The 17,428-nt window shown below is 44.6% G+C and overlaps 2 protein-coding genes across 2 annotated transcripts in view; one reads left to right on the top strand and one right to left on the bottom strand.

The window, feature by feature from the left end:
• Positions 1 to 1,554: 1,554 nt before the first annotated feature.
• Positions 1,555 to 13,165, top strand: LOC104470299 (chromosome unknown open reading frame, human C14orf166; the record flags this gene model as incomplete). The annotated part of the gene is made up of 7 exons (XM_010085157.1): positions 1,555 to 1,679; positions 3,238 to 3,337; positions 4,550 to 4,636; positions 5,705 to 5,793; positions 8,509 to 8,577; positions 12,076 to 12,124; positions 12,821 to 13,165. Coding segments are annotated over 7 exons (674 nt in total), but the record flags the coding sequence as incomplete, so codon positions are not given.
• A 928-nt stretch (positions 13,166 to 14,093) lies between these two features.
• LOC104470298 (nidogen-2-like) overlaps positions 14,094 to 17,428 on the bottom strand; it is a gene marked incomplete at its 5' end in the record, with an annotated part of 3,527 nt that continues 192 nt past the window's right edge. Inside the window, 6 exons of the mRNA XM_010085156.1 lie at positions 14,094 to 14,104; positions 14,192 to 14,304; positions 15,044 to 15,167; positions 15,483 to 15,640; positions 16,179 to 16,350; positions 16,581 to 16,710. Coding sequence (XP_010083458.1) covers positions 14,094 to 14,104; positions 14,192 to 14,304; positions 15,044 to 15,167; positions 15,483 to 15,640; positions 16,179 to 16,350; positions 16,581 to 16,710 — 708 coding nt within the window. The remainder of the gene's footprint in view (positions 14,105 to 14,191; positions 14,305 to 15,043; positions 15,168 to 15,482; positions 15,641 to 16,178; positions 16,351 to 16,580; positions 16,711 to 17,428) is intronic.

Raw genomic sequence — 17,428 nt, 5'->3', positions numbered from 1 at the left:
CAGGACACGGTCCCCAGGAAGGTCACGGTGGGAGGGTCTCTTGGGCTCTAGGTGTTCGTGCAGCTCTCTGGGCTCCAGGTTTGGGCTGCAGCGCGGGATTGAGGAAAAATTGTGAGTTTCTGAGGGGAAATCGGGGACCCCCAGGCGTTGCAGGGGGTGGGGTCGGTGTCGGTGGGGTTTTGGGTGTTGTTCAGGAGCGGAGCAAAAGCAGAGGCGTGATCCAGGGGAGGCAATGCTGCTGCTGCTTTTCTTGGCCTTCTCCTGCAAAGGGTCTTGGCTTGTGTGACACGAGGGACCTCCAGAAAACCCCCTCAGGGGCTGTGTTAACCTGCCCTCAGCCCTGGAGCCTGGTGTGTTCTGTCTTCGAGGCCAGGCAGAGGCAGTGTGGTGGGTCAGAGTAGCTATTTTATATCTTTACAGCTATTTTCTTACATACCCATACATCTCAATACTTTGATGTCTGATTTTTTGCAACACTCAACCTTTTTTCTTGCTTGGAAGGGCCCTGTGACAAATTAATTTCTCCAGTGTGATCAATTATACGCTTCAGGTCATGTTTTTAGTAGGTTTTTTCTCCTTCAGTGCTTCTGAGTGCTTCTGGCAGATTCCAATCTCTTTCAAGAGGCGTTGTCTACTGGCATCTTCTTTTGTTGTGGACCTTCAGTTCCTTCTAGTTAACATTCCTTTTGTGTTTAAAGGTTTGTTTTGTCAATGTGGAAGTTTTAACAGGTCTTATTGACCTGTGTTGTGCCCACATCTCTGTTTCTTATGACACAGTAAGCACTTATGTCGCTTAGAAGATACTTTTGAGAAGCAGATTTATCATTCTTGTCCCTGATGGGGAAAATAGTGTGCTTACCCCAGGCTGAGGTGCAGGAGGATGTTAAGCTCGTTAACTCAGGATATTAAAGCTCATCCAAAGCCAAAATGTCACAGCTGTTTTTTGAGGGGCAGGTGATACCCTGGAGCTGTGATCCGTTGTGTCCAGAAGTGAATTCTGTCACTGAAGTGCAGCTGCAGGCTAATTGCTTCATCCAGTAAAATATCTTTGTACTGTGGAGTTCCAGCTCCCGAATAATAAGATGTTGGGTTAACAACCAAGAAAAGTTGAGTCAACTGCGAAGGAAGAAAATGTCTTTGCACAGTCACGAGTTTTGTGTGTTGCTCTTTGGAAGAAGCAGGGGGTTACTGCTCCATGTAACATGTTTGTCCGGATAACAGGGCTAGGTGTGAATTTCTCTGTCATTGTCTCACCTTTCCTTCATTTAAGTCATAACTATATTCCTGATAAAAACAATCTGTTGGCTGGTGCCTTTTAGTGTAGTCAGTCAGCTGTGCCAATTCAAAGTGATGTGAAAAATGAAAAACACTCTGAGTTTTGGTCAGAGGTTATCCTGGAATATGTTATCTTAGTGTCAGATGTATCTTTCCTTATGGTAAGATATGAAAGCGCTCGGAGGCACCGCTATTTGTGTGAATTGGATCAAAACTTAAGGGCTTGTTTTTACTCTTAAGGTATTGGTTATTTCTTACTTTGTTTACTTTTCCTGTCAGATGAAACAGAATTCAGAAATTTTATTGTCTGGCTCGAAGATCAGAAGATCAGACATTACAAGATTGAAGACCGAGGGAATTTAAGGAACATACACAGTGATGACTGGCCCAAATCATTTGAAAAGGTATTTTGTTGTTTCAGACACATTTTCAAATTACAAAGATGTCTTGTGTAAATGACAATTAGTGGCTTCTGTAGTTGTTGAATCTAAATGACTCTGAATATTTGTCCTGTCTCTGAACTTTTACCTTTCTAGGAATTTCCATGTATTGTTGAAGCCAAACTGTAGGAGTTATTAAGACAGTAGAACTTTTTCTATGCAGTTTTCAATCAGCTGTGTTTTTGCAGTCGGTGGTATCCATCCTAAACTGTTTCTTGCCTGATTTGATTCAGCTCTTGAAGTAGAAAGAAAATAGACTGCAAATAAACAGCTTTTTCTGCATTAATGGTTCTTAACGCACCAAATGGAAAATGGATTAGGCTAATGCACTCGTAGGCTTTGAAAGTGTGTGGAAGAAAGCTCCTGCAGCTCGTCTTTGCACCTCTTGTTATGCCAGATAGATGATTTTCCACTGTGAGCGCAAAGCATGGCAAGCAGCCATGGTTTTGTGGGTGATCTCCTGTGTGCTCATGAGCATTTTGAGTCATCACAGGGCCGTTGAGCTTTCCCTTATGATTCCCATTTCCTTTCTCTGCAAACACCCCTGTGAGGAGCTGAAAATGCTGCTCTAATGCTTAGTGCATGTTCAGCTTTTTTTTTCCCCCCACTGGAACTGTTTGCCTTGCTCCCTGCCCCAACTCTGTCAGCCTGTCCTGGCCCGGGAGCTGCTCCAGCCTCAGACCATCTCCGTGGCTCCTCTGGCCCCGCTCCAGCAGCTCCGTGTCTGTCCTGTGCTGAGGACCCCAGAGCTGGGTGCAGCACCCCAGGGGGGGTCTCACCAGAGCGGAGCAGAGGGGGACAACCCCCTCCCTCGCCCTGCTGCTCACGCTGCTGGGGATGTCCCCAGGACACGGGGGATTTCTGGGCTGCCAGCTCATGTTGCTGGGTCATGTTGAGCTTCTCATCACCCAGCACCCCCAAGTCCTTCTCCTCAGGGCTGCTCTCAGTCACATCTCCTCCCAGCCTGTGTTTGTGCTGGGGATTGCCCCAACCTGTGTGTAGGACCTTGCACTTGGCTTTGTTGAACTTCATGAGGTTTGTACAGGCTCAGCCACATTTTGTACTCTCTTGTTCTACAAAATCCCTAAGAAAGGGAAAGTTATTGCTCCTCAGACCCCTCTGATATCAGCACTGTGAAAGCCTTAGGTAGCATCATTCCTCCTTCCTGCTTTAGATGGGAAGTTTTGCTGTAATTTGTTTCCTGTCCTTTCCATTTGTATAAAATGAACAGAGAGCAAAGAAAAGGGGTGCTTTGGTTTCTGTGGTTGCAGCCTGGCAATGAATAAGGTCCATGAAGAGGCAGGTGCTGTTACTGAACGGCAGACTGGAGTTAGCGCTCCAAAATGCCTCAATGGATCAGATGCAGCAGCAGGACATTTCAAAACGGTGCTGCTTGTTAATAACTGTCTTCTAAAACTCTAAGGTCTGTGGGGAAAGTGACTTTACAGAACAGTTCTGTGCTTCCAGCTAATTCACACAGGTCAATAACATCTATTTGTTTTCTCCTCTTTTTTCTCCTCAGTATATGAAAGATGTCAACTGTCCTTTCAAAATACAAGAACGACAAGAAACAGTGGACTGGCTGCTCGGCTTAGCGGTTAGGCTGGAGTATGGAGATAATGGTATGGGTGAATTTATTTAATGTTTCAGAATGGTGCGGAAATGTGTTTTTTTCTGTTTAATTTTATGAAGCATTCGTAAAATTAAGACAATATCAAAAGTTTATATTGTCTTATTAAAAAATATATGTAATTTAGTCTGCTTGGTTTTTGCACCATATTCAGATGTGAACTGTTTCTCTTCAGCTCCCATGGGACAGTGCGGTAGCATACTTGCACTTATTATTTCTGGATATGGCAAAACCCATTGTATATATTTATATCCTTCTCTCTGGGGGATCGCTTTTACGAGAACTTACTCTAAAGTGTATTAAATGCATTTTCTTTAGGACTACGGTTATTCAAATAAGTTATTCTTAGCCCCTTGTTTTACAAGGAGTAGATCCGGAACCCTTGAGAACTAGGGCAAGGTTATGAAAAAGTTGAGTTAAATCTCAACAGTCAGCAGCAGTTTCATTTCCTTATAGTGGGGGTGCAGATACAAATGGAATTACTGGACGCAGACGTAATAATAGCCAAAGTACTGTTCTTTTTCCATTACTTTTGATCCCTGCAGGGCTGAGCTCTGCCCAAGGATGAGATATAAATATTTGGAATCTTTAGGGTTGGTTCTCAGTCCCTCGTGACGGAGAACAGGGTTCCTGTGACTCAGGGGTGCCTGAGGATGGAGGAGCCAGGAGGTCCCATCCTCAAAAGGCTTGAAAAACCCCTGTGTGGGTTTAGATGAATGCTGCAGAGTCTGTAAGGCAGTGTCTTCACTGGAAATGTTTTACTGGCTGCTCAGATCTGTAGTTCTAGAGCCCAACATACACTGCTGATCGAGGCAGAGAGCCAAGCTCGCTGAACTGATGGATTTAAGAAGTGGTAGAACTGCACGGTGCAGCTTGTTCAGCCTTCTGGGATGAAGACTGTTGGAAGAGCCTTAATCAAGAGTGTAACGCCCTACATAAGTGTGGAGCATGCTCCGATGCTGCTCTGGGATTTCACATGAGCTCTGTGCAGATGGGAGCTGTTAGGGTGGCTCAGTAGAGCGGTGGGCTTGGGGGACATTAGAGGGGAGCTCTAAAATGTCAGCAGATAAGCCCAGAAGGCTCTTGGGCAATTACCATACCCCAAAAATACACCTATAACAAGCTCAGCTTTGCTCTATACTTTTAACTAGTTATTTTTATCATTAGCTCTAGTGTTGTTCATATTTGTTTCTTAATTTAACAGCTGATAAGTATAAGGATTCTACCCCTGATGGTGCCAAAAATACCGACAATACAGCAAAAAATGCAGAACCGCTGATTAACTTGGACGGTAAGTGTGCAGCAACCTACTGTGTGGGTGCATCGTACGTGAATGTGTTCCATGGCCTGTGTGATGTTCTTTGGGTTTTAAATTGTTACAGTACTGTGATATATAACTTTTTAAAGCCCCGTTTAAAGCTTTAGGAATGCTGGGTTTATATATTTTTTCACTGCTGGCTCCAGCTGCCTCTCTGTGAACAGTGTTTTGGGAGTTACTTTGAGTTGTTTGCACTTGTCTGCATTTAAAGGAAGGAGGAACTGCTCTGTGTGAATCCCATCTGGATGTGCGCTGATGCAGAGCTTGTCCTGTTGGGGAAGGACAGGGGGGAGAATCTTCCCCAGAAGAACGAGGTGCCCAGAGTCCTGATCAGATATGAATAAGTTGGGAGGGCTCTGATCAGGCAGTAAGAAAGCAGCTGAAGGGTATTTACCTTAACAGCCTTGCGGAGAGCTCTAAAAAATGTGAGTACTTAGTGTGGAACAAGATATCTTTTAACTATAGACTCTAATGTATCTTTAAAAAAAAAAAATGCAAAGGAAACATGATGGCACACTGTTTACTTCAATGCTGTCACATATTGCGTGTTGGCTCGGTCTTCCCCAGCTGTACCTCTCATAATCATTGTAATTTTTTTGACTACCAGGCACATTCACAATAAATGGAAGTGGTGGAAAATAGCTGCCAAAATAACCCCTAAATCCTCCAAGTCTTCTCTCATTGCTCCTACAAAAAGACAGCTAGAATTTGTTCCTGCCCTCACCCAGCAGGCACAGCTCTGCTCTGCAGAGATAAGTTTATAAAAGAGAGTGCAGTAGGACATATGTGATGCTTTTGGCATCAAAAGCAATGCTGTTTGTGCTTGAATGGTGTTCTGCTACCTGGTTACAAAGCCTGGTGCACACTTTGATTGCTTCATAGCCAGACTTCAGCGGTTGCTCGCTGCTGTGCATCCCCAGCCGTCCCCCTACTTAAGAGCAGTCTGGTACTGTGGAGTCAGGAGGCTAATTCTGCCTTTTGGAGCCACTTAAACTAACATATATTTTTAATTGTGATTTTTTTTTTTTTTTTTTTTTACAGTGAATAATCCTGATTTCAAGGCTGGAGTGATGGCTTTAACTAATCTGCTTCAAATCCAGCGACATGATGATTACTTGGTAATGCTCAAGGTGAGTTTCACAGTTTTCAGACCTCCTTTCTTCCTTCTTTTCCCCAGTGGCTGGTATGTGTAGTACTTGCCGGTGCACAGTTACTGATAATTATGTCTTTTTATGAACAAAGTAAAACTCACCCTGCGTTTTCCAGCAGGCAAGAACATGGAATATAAATCGTGTGAATTAATGCAGGGATAATTAAGTTGATAAAACAGTTCAATTGTAGCTGAGTTCCTGGAATTCCAACCCTGAGAACTGTTTTTTAGAGTTTGAAGTGCTCTAGGTTAGCTGAAGTATTGCTTTATGTGATTTAATGAACCTCAGAAATACTCAGGAACACACACAAAGGAGAAGATGGTATTCCAGTGCTGGAAATTAAGAGAAACTTGAAAACATAGAGGCTTAGTGATGCAAAGGATGTTTTAAAACAACCAACCTAGGGAGGAGCAGCAGTGAAAAGCTACCTCCTCCTGACTCTTGGTCCTATGAAACTGTTCACTCCTTGTCATTACTGAAGTCAGGTTAATTTAGTCATGACAACTAATCATGACTTTTAAATGCAGTAAATTTGCTAATTTTCTAAAGCATCTTTTTTTATGACTGAGCAAATGTGTGACTTAGTTGTGGCCCTCCATAGTTATCTCTAAGTTTCGTGTCCAACCTGTGCTGTATTTTTGAATTATTTGAGACTGTAGCAATCCCGAGTTCCTCCTTGATCATGTCATAATATGGAAAAAAGCTTAGTTTTGTTTGGCACCAAAATAAACTCATTTCACTGAAAAAACCAAGAAGGTTCATTAATTACAGAAGCTGTGATATTTGTTGAATTTATTTTGGAGAAACGGAATGCCATGTGTATTGAAGTTTACATAGTGTGTGTAAGTCTGTAACAGGTATGCTTAAACAGTATTATCACACTAGTGGGTTTCTTAAGGAAATGACAGCCTGTAGTTATCCCATCAACCACTTTCTCATTCTCCCCACTGTGGTATCCTTCTTTGCTTTCTCCAAAATGGTCTTTGAACCCTTCACTAATCTTTGTAGAGCAGGGGAGATCTCTTATATCAAACCCATTCCCAAAAAATACCCCAAACCCCACAAAAAACAAAAGGGATATCGGGTAGAGAGAGAAGAGATCCTGGAATGGCAATGTTGAGGATCTCCAGCACGAGCTCAGCCCTTGTCAGACAGTTCCTTCAGGTCTTCCTACAGGATTGTCTCGAGGCTAGCAAACTTTATCTGGGTTCACCTAATTTGGTATTAACAAAGAGAAAGCAGAATGTATTTTCTGCATAATGTGTGTACATTTCTGTCACTATTTCCACATTTCTAGTCTCACTTTTTTTCAGACAAAAGTGGTTGGACATAACCACCTGCATGAATTTTCTTGCTTTTAATTATACTCGATTCCTGCAATGGCAATTCATGTTACGAGAACAGCAGTAATCCTGGTTTTTAAGGCTTGATGCTATCAGAACGTGTCAGTGAAACTCTTAATTCTGCAGCCCAGTAAGCAGGTTTGCAGGGTGCATGCAGAGAGATTATGATCCCTGTTCAGGCTTGGGCACTCCAGAATGGATCCTTGGGGAAGGCCAAAGGGTGCAAGCATGCCACAGACGTCTGGTCTGGCCAGACCGAGCAGAGAGATATTTGGAGTCCTGTTTTATTAATTTAAATTTGGCAAGTTGATTAGAAAGCATCTATGTACCACAGTGGGATATCCTTTTCCTAATGCAAAAGGCACTCTAAATTATCTTATGCAGGGTCTGGTTTCACTGCTGGAATTTAAACTCCTCATGAAATCACTCTCTTGTCCAGGCTGCTCTCTTCTGGTTAGAAAGATTTCTGTAATTATTCAGTGGGAACTTTCTAGTATCGCCTCTCAACTTTCATCATGACCAAAACCAGCAAAAATCTTGGGGAAGAAACATGAAGCAGTTAAGACTGCTCCTGTCACATTTAGCTACTCATCAGGGAAAGGCTGAGGAACGTGTTTGACAGACCCAGTTCTTTCTGGTGGAAGTCTGCCTGCATGCTATTCCTTCCGTTATTTTTAGAGGCATTTACAGCTGGAGGTACCAGTGACTGATAGCTCCGATATGATTTCATGCTATGTACTGGAGCCAGTACAAACAGATGAGCAGCAGGATTGTTAAAATCAAGGCTGGTCTTGTTCCTGTGTCTAAAAATAATTCCTTTCTGCTCTCAGTCTCTTTAAAACCTGGGTGAGTAGCCTTGCTGCAGGATTCTCTGTATGTGGAAGATGGTTCAGCACCTACTAAAAGATGCCGATAGCAGCATTTCCTTCCTGAAGAAGCTGTATTGCTGCAGCATCAAAGGTGTATTATCTTGGAACAATAAAAATGGTGCTGCTGCTTTGGGATCACAATGAGCTCGTTCTGGGAATCGCAAGTTTTCTGACTGTTGCTAGCACTCAGCAGTTTCTGTCCCAGTAGTGACTGAAATTAATAATGTGATGTCCTCATCTCTTCTGGTTAAGCTGCCTTCCCCCAGCCCAAGAGATTACACTCATGTAAGACGCTACTGGCAAAGAATAGTGCTATTTGAAAAGGTTTAACGTCTGAAAGAGCATTCCAAAAAGTCTTTTTTCACAAAACTGTGGGTTTGAGGTTATGCTAGGTTATAATGTTGGCTCCCTTTCCCTTGCAATTGCTGAGAAATGCATCAACACCGAAATTAATTACTCTCATCTTTAAATGTTTTTCCCAGGCCATTCGCATTTTGGTTCAAGAGCGCTTGACGCAGGATGCCATAGCGAAGGCCAGTCAGTCCAAGGAGGTTTGTATATACACTGCATGAGTCTGGTGTTAATCATTACTCATCGAGTGAAGAAGTGGAGCCGTAAATCTCTGCCATCTCGGTCAAAATTGCTTCTGTTTAAACACCTAGTTCAGGAGGGTGGTGGAAACTTGCTTCATCTTTGCCATCCTGATTCTAACAGACCCAGAGGATTATGGAGAGCAGTATACAAAGCTCTTTTTTTGTTCCAGTTGAATACAAATACATGTACCTGTATGATGTATCGTGTAAATAGCTGCTCCCCTACCTTAGGTAGAGGGTTACCCCTACTCTTCAGCACAGCAAGCCTACAGTATCATAAGGAATGTATGAGCTGGCTTTTCCTTGGAATCAGCAACATTGGCTGCGTAAACAGGTTGAAACATTCCTTGTATGGAGTGTTTTGCTTTGTACGTACACCTCATACATGTTTGAGGAATGGGATTTGGACGTTGAACTCCTCCCTCCCCACCTTCCCCAAAAAGACAAACGGTGAAGGAAACTTTTGCATTTAAACATCAGATTTTTGCAGAATTATTTTCTAACCACAAACTGTCTGTTTGTAGGATGTTCCAGGGGATGACTGTGGTTTTTCAGATTTGCCATTTCTTAAACATTCCAGTTCTCCTGCTCTTCTCTCCAGCAGTTGGCGCAGCAGCTGCTGGCATTGGGTCTTGGGCGCAGCTGGGGAAGGCAACCTCTCTTTCCCCACAGATGTCTCTTTAGAAGTGTCCCTGCTGAAGGAACCGCATCCCGTCAAAGAGCGCGAGTCCCTTCATCTTTTCTGGCAGCTGCTCAGAACAGTCCACGCTTTATTTATTATCATAACACCACTCATGGTATTTATGAAGTGGCAATCGCAGGTGCTCTTGAGTTGCAGTTGCAACTGTTGCCAGAAGTGTTGGAACAGTAAATCAAAGCTTTGGTCTTGTACATCCATAAAACTGTTAAAAGAGCAGGAAAATATGGAAGCAGCTGAGACTTTTGTAGGCATTTTAGGTTCTATAACTAATGTTAGTAAAAAGCTGCCTTTAATTGTTGTTTCCATAGCTGCGCAGATGACATGTGGGGATCAAAATGGGATTTTCTGTGAGTTTGGCAGAACTGGCTTCTTTGAGGAACAGGGAATTGTTTTTAATGACAATTGTTCAGATTGGGTAGGTCCTCAAAGCGCCGTCAGGTCTTAGGTTGAATTGTCACTGTGTCACTGAATGTGATTGGGAGTGTGTTCTCATCAGGAATGCTAAATTTCAAGTGAGGTGGAGGGAAGAGAGGGAGTTGGAAGCAGGAAAGCAGCTTTATCTGTGCCAGCAGCGATCATCAACATCATAATATACCAGATGAATGAAGAAAATCTCTTAAAAGCAGAGGGGTCGCAAGACAGAAGGAGAGGAAAAATAATGTGCTTCTGATTTTGGCTGGCTTGTTAGTGGCCAAAATACTTCCCAGTGACACTTTATATATAAAGCCTTGTCCCTGGAAACAGGTTATAAATGTCTGACTGCTGCGTGGCAGACGACTTCATAGACAAAATGTCATGAGTTGCGTTCTTGGCAATATCAAGTTGGAGTGGGGAAAAGATAAAATAGATACAGAAATGTTCTCTGGCGGATGGATATGTATAAAGACTACACTGAAGAAACATAGACTGCTGTGCTTGTGGTTTAAATGTACCTAACAACGTGAGATTTATCCTGTTGGGTTATCCAGGTACAGTTTTCAAGATAAGACATGACACTTTATTTTTTTAAATTGTTTCGAATGGCTGGCAATTCAGTGTCCTCGGTGTCTAGACAGGATTCAGATTTATACGGACAGACTCGTAGTCTGTCCTTCTGGGCTTTCCTTGCCTGGTGAGTGTGTCCTAGGTAGGATCAAGTACACTGAGCACCCTTCAGGATCATTTAAAGGATGCTCCCGAAGGCTATACCTGGGGCATGTTAAAAAGCACAACAAAGTGGATACACTTTCCCTGCTTTGACATCTGGAAACTTTTTTTCCTCCCACTCCTAATCTAGTTTTACTGTTGACGCTTCCAGTTACAGGGGAGATGGCTGCAGTGCAAGTGTTTTGTGCAGCAGTTTTAAGTTGAATTTGGGGGGGATGAGGCTGAGAAATGAAGTAGTCTGTATGGTAGCAGGCCAGCCCACTGCTCCGTCAAAGCCAGCTTCCACCAGCCAGCAGGGAGCTGACATACGGGGCGGTAGAGGAAGGCAGGGAGAGTGATGCTGTGCTACCAGGGGGTCTCAAAAGACCCCCTCTGACGGTGCCACTGTTGTCACTCAGCATCGGAGGCACCTGCAGTGGACCTGGGGAATTAATCTGCAGAGAACTGATGGAATGAATGTTTTGCTGCTCATCTGGCTCTGAGGTGGCAATGAGGTCTTTGCAGCCTTAAATATAAACCCAATTTCTTCAAAAGTACATGTATGAGGTCTGATATTGCTAGAATCTGCTTGCAGTGGCATTCTTAACAAGCTGTTTAAACTTAAGCAATGCAGATTATTTTTAAGATTGCAGCTGAACATCTGTTTTACTGTAAAGGCCATGGGAAAGAACCACTTTTTGAAGATGGGGTATTAGAGTTAGTCCCAGTCAGCATTTTGTATTTAATTAGTGTTGTTTTGATAAACTCAGATTTCTTTTTTTTTACATGCCTTTAAAAGAAATCCCCACTGTTTACAAGTTTTATAACCTCATCACTGTAGGAACTAATGGTATTGAACTCAAATGTTTTTGTTGTGCAATGCAAATGTTGAAAAAATACAGAGGTAGTGAAGATTTGCGTTAATTGGATTTTATGTGCATGTTGAAACATGGTGAGTGGTTGTTTAGCATGGCCTCTCCTCCACAGCTGGAGAGACTAAAGGCAAGAGAGCAATGCTCATAAATGACCACTAATAAAACTTTTCCTTGCACCGTCCTCAATAGAGCAAGCGTTTAGAAAACGGAATGTTTAGCTTTATTCCTAAGCTTAACACTTGAGAAAATGCTTCTGGGGAGAGGTTGATGGAGGTCGCAAGTTCAGTGCTTGAGAAACTCGATCACAGAGAATTTTTACAACTCTCAGCCCAGCCAATGCTTTGAAAAGCGGCAGCTGTGTCAAGGCAGGAGTTTCTAAGACAGCCCAGTTTGTGCACACTTGTTGTTTGTCTGGGGAGCGATGCTGCTGGATGGGGTGTGCTCTCGCAGCACTGCTGTTAGCCTTTTAAGGATTGAATGTGGGCAGTGTGTATCCAATGGGGTTTGCTTGACAAGCAGGGAGATTATTAAGCATGAAGATTTTTCCTTTATTAATACTCTGGGTTTTATGTTTCTGGGCGCAGAGGCACTTGTTTAATCAAGCGTGATGACTTCTTGAAGTTGTCACACGTGTCTATACAAGCAAAACTCAAGTGTCCTCTCTGCAGAGTTACCTGGTGTAGTACTTGATTTATTTTCCAAATGTGCCAAGTGACATTTCTAATGACATTTGAACATGCTTTTTTCTTTTTCAAGGGTTTGCCTGTTGCTTTAGAAAAGCACATTCTTGGTTTTGACACAGGAGGTAAGCAGTCTTCTTAATGTTACTTTTAAATAGTGGCGTTTGCCTCTGACGAAGTCTATTACTGTCAAAAATGTAGATGATGCGTACAGTAAAAAAGCCTCTGAGTGGAAAGAATTGCTCCCTCCCAGCTTGTTATTTACGAGCACTCCTGAGCATTTTATTTTGGAAAAGAAAAACATAAATCTTAGCTGTGGAAGATATTGTTTCAGAGTAATGTTTAAATAGCAGCTTTTAATGGCAGCCACATTTGCAAGCGGAAGGAATGCATCTCCTTGTCTTGTAAATCTTGCTTCTACCAGCAGAGGACCTCTGTGCCGCTGCATAATTTACCTCAAATCAGAGGCAGCACAAGTTGGCCTGACCTCATAGATTTATTTTTAACAAATAGCCAGATGACCTGGGACTCTGCTAGTCTGGCTTCACTTTTCCCCCACGTACACCTAAATCAGCGCTCAGAATGCTTCGTACCGACCCGACTCGGCCGTGGATTACTGCAGGCGCTGCAGGAAGCTGAGCGAGGCTTTGCAGAGCGCCCTGTCCCTCTCTAGCCGCAGGGAAAGTTGTTTCCTATTTCAAGTATGAAAACCACAAGCATGAATGAAGTGCAGAGCATTAACTTAAATTGGTTTTTTTTTTTAAGACCTCTATATCTGATGAAAATGCTTGACTTGACTTCTCTTTCTGCAACTCACCCAGATGCTGTTCTCAACGAAGCTGCCCAAATTCTCCGACTGCTGCATATAGAGGAGCTCCGAGAGCTGCAAACAAAAATTAACGAAGCGATCGTAGCAGTTCAGGCGATTATTGCTGATCCCAAGACGGACCACAGACTGGGGAAAGTCGGGAGATGAGCAGATAAAAAGCTTTTAGTCTCTTGTGTACTTAGTACAATTAGGAACCACATACAACTCTGCACAACTCTGGCATGCAGTTTGAAATGGTGTTATTTCACTGTTTTGAAAGAAAACAGGAAATTGAATTCTAACTTCTCATGAATTATCCTTTTTCTTTAAATAAAGGAAGTTGGGGAAAAATAGACAAATTGTTCTGATTATCTCCGAGTTGGCAAATATGACTTTGTCTTTTCCATTGTGTTTGGCTTTGTGGTGAGAGGGGAGTGTTACATAAAGGCTCTGCAGATTCCTCTTTTGTCGAGCTCCTGCCACATGAACAACTCGCTCCTGGCTTGCTTGCTGCTTCTCCACAATCCCTACGACTGAAATATTTAAAAACTAAATCCAAAAGGGAAACTTAAACCAACCATTTTATTCAATTATTGAAGTAACCTAGAAAATGTGAAGCGTTACAATGTAAATGGTATTTCTGAACATGTCTTCGTCTACTCTGGGTAGGTCTATGAAGGCACTTAGAAGACCCAACAAGCATGAACAGATCACTTCTAGCATATTCTTCTAATATAAATACTAAAAGACATGCATTGGGGCAGTGGTGAAAATTACAGAATTGGCTTCTGGAAAAACTTCAATGTCTTTGCCATACACACAGTCTCTGTCTTTGGGGCTGGAGATTACTTAGACCCAGCACGATACTGCATCCAAAGCTCCTCATAGGCACTTTTTTTTTTTTTTTTTTTTTGGATAAAAGGACCTGTTGGTCAGATTGTCAAAACTCTTAAAAATTAATCCATTCTTCTTTCAATAAAATAAAACATTTGAATACGAAAGCTACATTTTAAATTTGCTTGCATAAGCAAGAGTTAGAGTAATGGCCTTAGCTTCCCAGGGCCATTTTTTGGTAATATATCCATTTTTTTCCACTTTTTAAAAAAAATACAGTAGTAAAGACTTGAGGTATCACTTCAAAAATACTTCATAATCTTTAGCAGGGAAGTAAGTCGCTTCATTGGCCTTGGTGAAGGGCTTTCCCCTCTTTGTTGTATGCAGTGACAGTTTTCTGGGTCTGAAGTTCTTTTGGGTGCAAAGATCGTTGTTTCTCAAAATAGCAGCTGCTATTTCCTTGCTGCAGAGAGAAATGGACATTTTTAGTGTGTCAAGCACCTAGAAACTGTCAGACAAGAACGAGGGGCTGGGTTTTGTTGTGTTTTACCTCCGGGGCAGTAGGGATACACTGCAGTTATTCCGTAGAGATGTGATCGCTGCTCTGGAAGATACTCATCGGTAAAAGCACCAGTTTCTTTATCGATAGCTATCACACCATCCCTGGGGATAAAAGGGGGAGAAGTACTTTACTCATCTTTGAAAACATTTATTTTTTTCCCCATTGACATGCATTTAGGAACAAAAGCAGCCAAAAAAGATGGGTCTGAACACCTGCAGATCAACTGGAAAGAAATTTGCCCCATAAAAATCTACATCCAGCTAATTTGGTGCATTTCTCTTTCGGAGTCACAGAGACAGCCTTCCAAGGAGAGATGATCTCCCTGAGAGTCTCCTCCAAGCATGGCAAAGCACTTCAGCGTTTGTTGTAATCTGCTAAGATTTGATTGAAGTTTTGAGAGCTTCCAGCTGGAGTGGGACTAGAGGCGAGTTCCTGATGCTGTGGGCCTGGGGCGGTGGGGGAGAGGGAACAACTGAGGACAGAATCTAGACTCAGAAACTTGTGCCAAGTTTTATTTCAAAAAATAAACCAAACTAGCCCACCGCTATTTCTGTCCCCTCCCAGGAAGCTGGGGTTGTTCCTAAACAACCGCTCTGCACTGAGATTTACAAGCGGCTGTTGCTGAATGTAGCGCTGCAGGAGACCCACGAGAGCGCTCTGGTGAGGTTCCAGGACTCAGGGACCAGGGAGCAGCCTGGGGACAGCGTTTGTTTTCCCCCCCTCTGGCTCCAAGCCGCTCGCTTGCACGACTCTGCAGGGAGTGGCAGAAGGGGAGCAGAGCCAAGGAACTGCTCGCTCAGCATTCCTGGCTGCAGGAAGGAGCGGCTTTTCTTTCCTTACCGTCTCCAGTCCGTGTGGTAGAAGTGGTTGGCGTAGCTGATGATGCTGAAGGGGTAGTTGAGGTTGTTCTGTATGACACGCCGCCCCGTGCCATCGGGGAATATGCACTCCAGGTGCTTTGTTCCTTTTCAAGCACAGAACAGTTACCAGGCCACCAAAAAAAATAAAATTAAAAAAAAAAATCAAAACCAACAACAACAAAACCACACACACACAAAAACCAAACCAAAACAAAACAAACCCCACCCAAACATGTTCTTTCTATTCACTAATTTCTGAAATAGCTTCTCAGCCTAAGGATGGAGAAGGAACAACTCATGCTGCGAGCCCCCCACCTCCATCACACCGCATCCTGCGGGGCAGGATGGTGGAAGGAAGGAGCTGGTTTTCCCCTTGAGGTTTAACGTGTTGTAGGCTGATCTGTCCTCGGTGAAATTACCTGCGTCTGCCCAACAGAGCAGCTTGGAGAAGGGGTCGAACGTCAGGCCATTGGGCAAGCCGATGTCCTTGTTCACCAGGACCCTCCTGTTGGCTCCGCTGACGGTGGAAGTTTCAATTTTAGGTGCTTCACGATTCCAGTCCGTCCAGTAAAGGTTGCTTGGGAAAGAATCATATGATGAACAAACAGGACAGGACAATAATAGGTAGTAGGAAATTATCAGCTTTCTCTTCATTACTGATTGTTGGCAGGAGGGAGAAGCCTGGTTTTGCCCTTAACAGTGCCTGAAATCTTTATTTGATTTTAAAAAAATCTCTCAAAGAAAACCAGAATGATGTCAAACATGTTTACGACCCCAACTGCAGCTCCTAGACAAGGGTGAGTCTGAGGAGCAGCACATTTTGTATCGCAACAGCACCCTGGAGGCACAGCTTGTGTTTTCAAACGCCAGGCGTGTTTCAAAGCTTTTTTTAAAAAAAACATGGACATCCTGACACTGAAACAGCAAGTTTAGCCAAATCCTGAATTATTGAATAAGGGAGGAGATGGGGAACAGAGCCAGTCCCTCCTACGGGGTGTGCGGCACAGGAGAGCTGCTCCCAGGGTCAGGATAGGGCCATGGCACCACTGCTCGTGTCCGAATTGTGCACCTTGCGAAAATCCCTGCGTGCAAATCCTTCCAGAAATGCTGCTCACCCTCGGACGGGGTCGACGGCGATGGCGCGGGGGTTGACGAGCTCCGTGTCGAAGAGCACCCGTCTCTCGGAGCCATCCAGCCGGGCTCTCTCGATCTTATCCAGGCCGCTGTCGGTCCAGAACATGGCTCTGCGCAGGTGGTCCACGGCCAGCCCCTCGGGGCTGATGAGCCCTGCAGAGGGACAGACATGGTCACTGGTTGGAGCCATGGTCACTGGTTGGGGACATCCTGCTCCTGGACCACTCACAGTGCCCCAAACCACCTGACCCAACGGCAAAGGGTGTGAGTGAGGATGGGAGACCCCCTCCCCAAACCAGGACAGCCCCAGAATTGTGGGCACAGGTTGGTGTGGACCCGGCCGAGGTGGCTTTGGGCAGATGTCACCGGTGATGGCAGCACACCTGAGTTGATGACGGTCTCTGGCTCAGCACCTGCCTCCAGACTCGCCCGGTTTATGGTCCGCCCGGCCACATCAGTCCAATAGATCGTCTTCTCCCGGCAGTCGTAGTCGATCCCCACCACAATGGAGCCCTGTCAGGATTTGAGGGGGGACATGGGGTGAAATCCCACCTCGGGGAGCACCCTCCTCCCACCAGCCGGCAGTGGGAGCTGCCCGGGGCGCTCTGCAATAGGGGAATGATGCTCAAATCCTTTTTTCCCCAGCAAAACCCAACACCGAGGGGCTCTGACTACACACCCCCCAGCTGAACCCCACAGCCGGGGATTTTTCAGGCCAGCTGCCGCCGGCACACACCCACGGCCAGATGGGTTTCAAACCCCTCGGCTCAAGGAGCAACAGCTCCTACAGCGAAGCCAGCCCGAGGAATGACCTTGGGGATGGGGAAAGGGAATACTTGGCAAGGTTTTTCGCTTCCCTGGGGGTGGAGGGGGGGTCATAGCCCAGCTTTTAGCGTTCCTCCCTCGCTCTGGCCCGGCTGGAGATGACGGACGTGGCCACACTCCAAGATTTGGCCAAGGAAGGGGAAAAAGCAAATTTGCCGTAGAGAAATGCAGCTGGCAGCCCGGGGCCCGTGACCGATGGCTGGGGGGGACCTCTCCGAGCACCCCTTTGCTCCTTTCCTGGCTTTGAGCTGCCCCTTTACTGGGGAACAGCTGTGTCCCCCAAAATCACCATCAACCTTCAAGATGTGACCCCTCCAACCATTACAGCCCGGACCAGAGCAGTCCAGGGAGCTGGGAAACACTGAGCGGCAGGACCAGCCTGTCCCCAAGTCCCCCTCGGGGGCCT

The sequence above is a fragment of the Pterocles gutturalis genome, unplaced genomic scaffold (assembly GCF_000699245.1).
Source record: "Pterocles gutturalis isolate BGI_N339 unplaced genomic scaffold, ASM69924v1 scaffold37920, whole genome shotgun sequence".
NCBI classification, from domain to species: Eukaryota; Metazoa; Chordata; class Aves; order Pterocliformes; family Pteroclidae; genus Pterocles; species Pterocles gutturalis.
The sequence above is the reverse complement of the archived record's forward strand: the minus strand, read 5'-3'. Positions and strand labels throughout refer to the sequence as shown.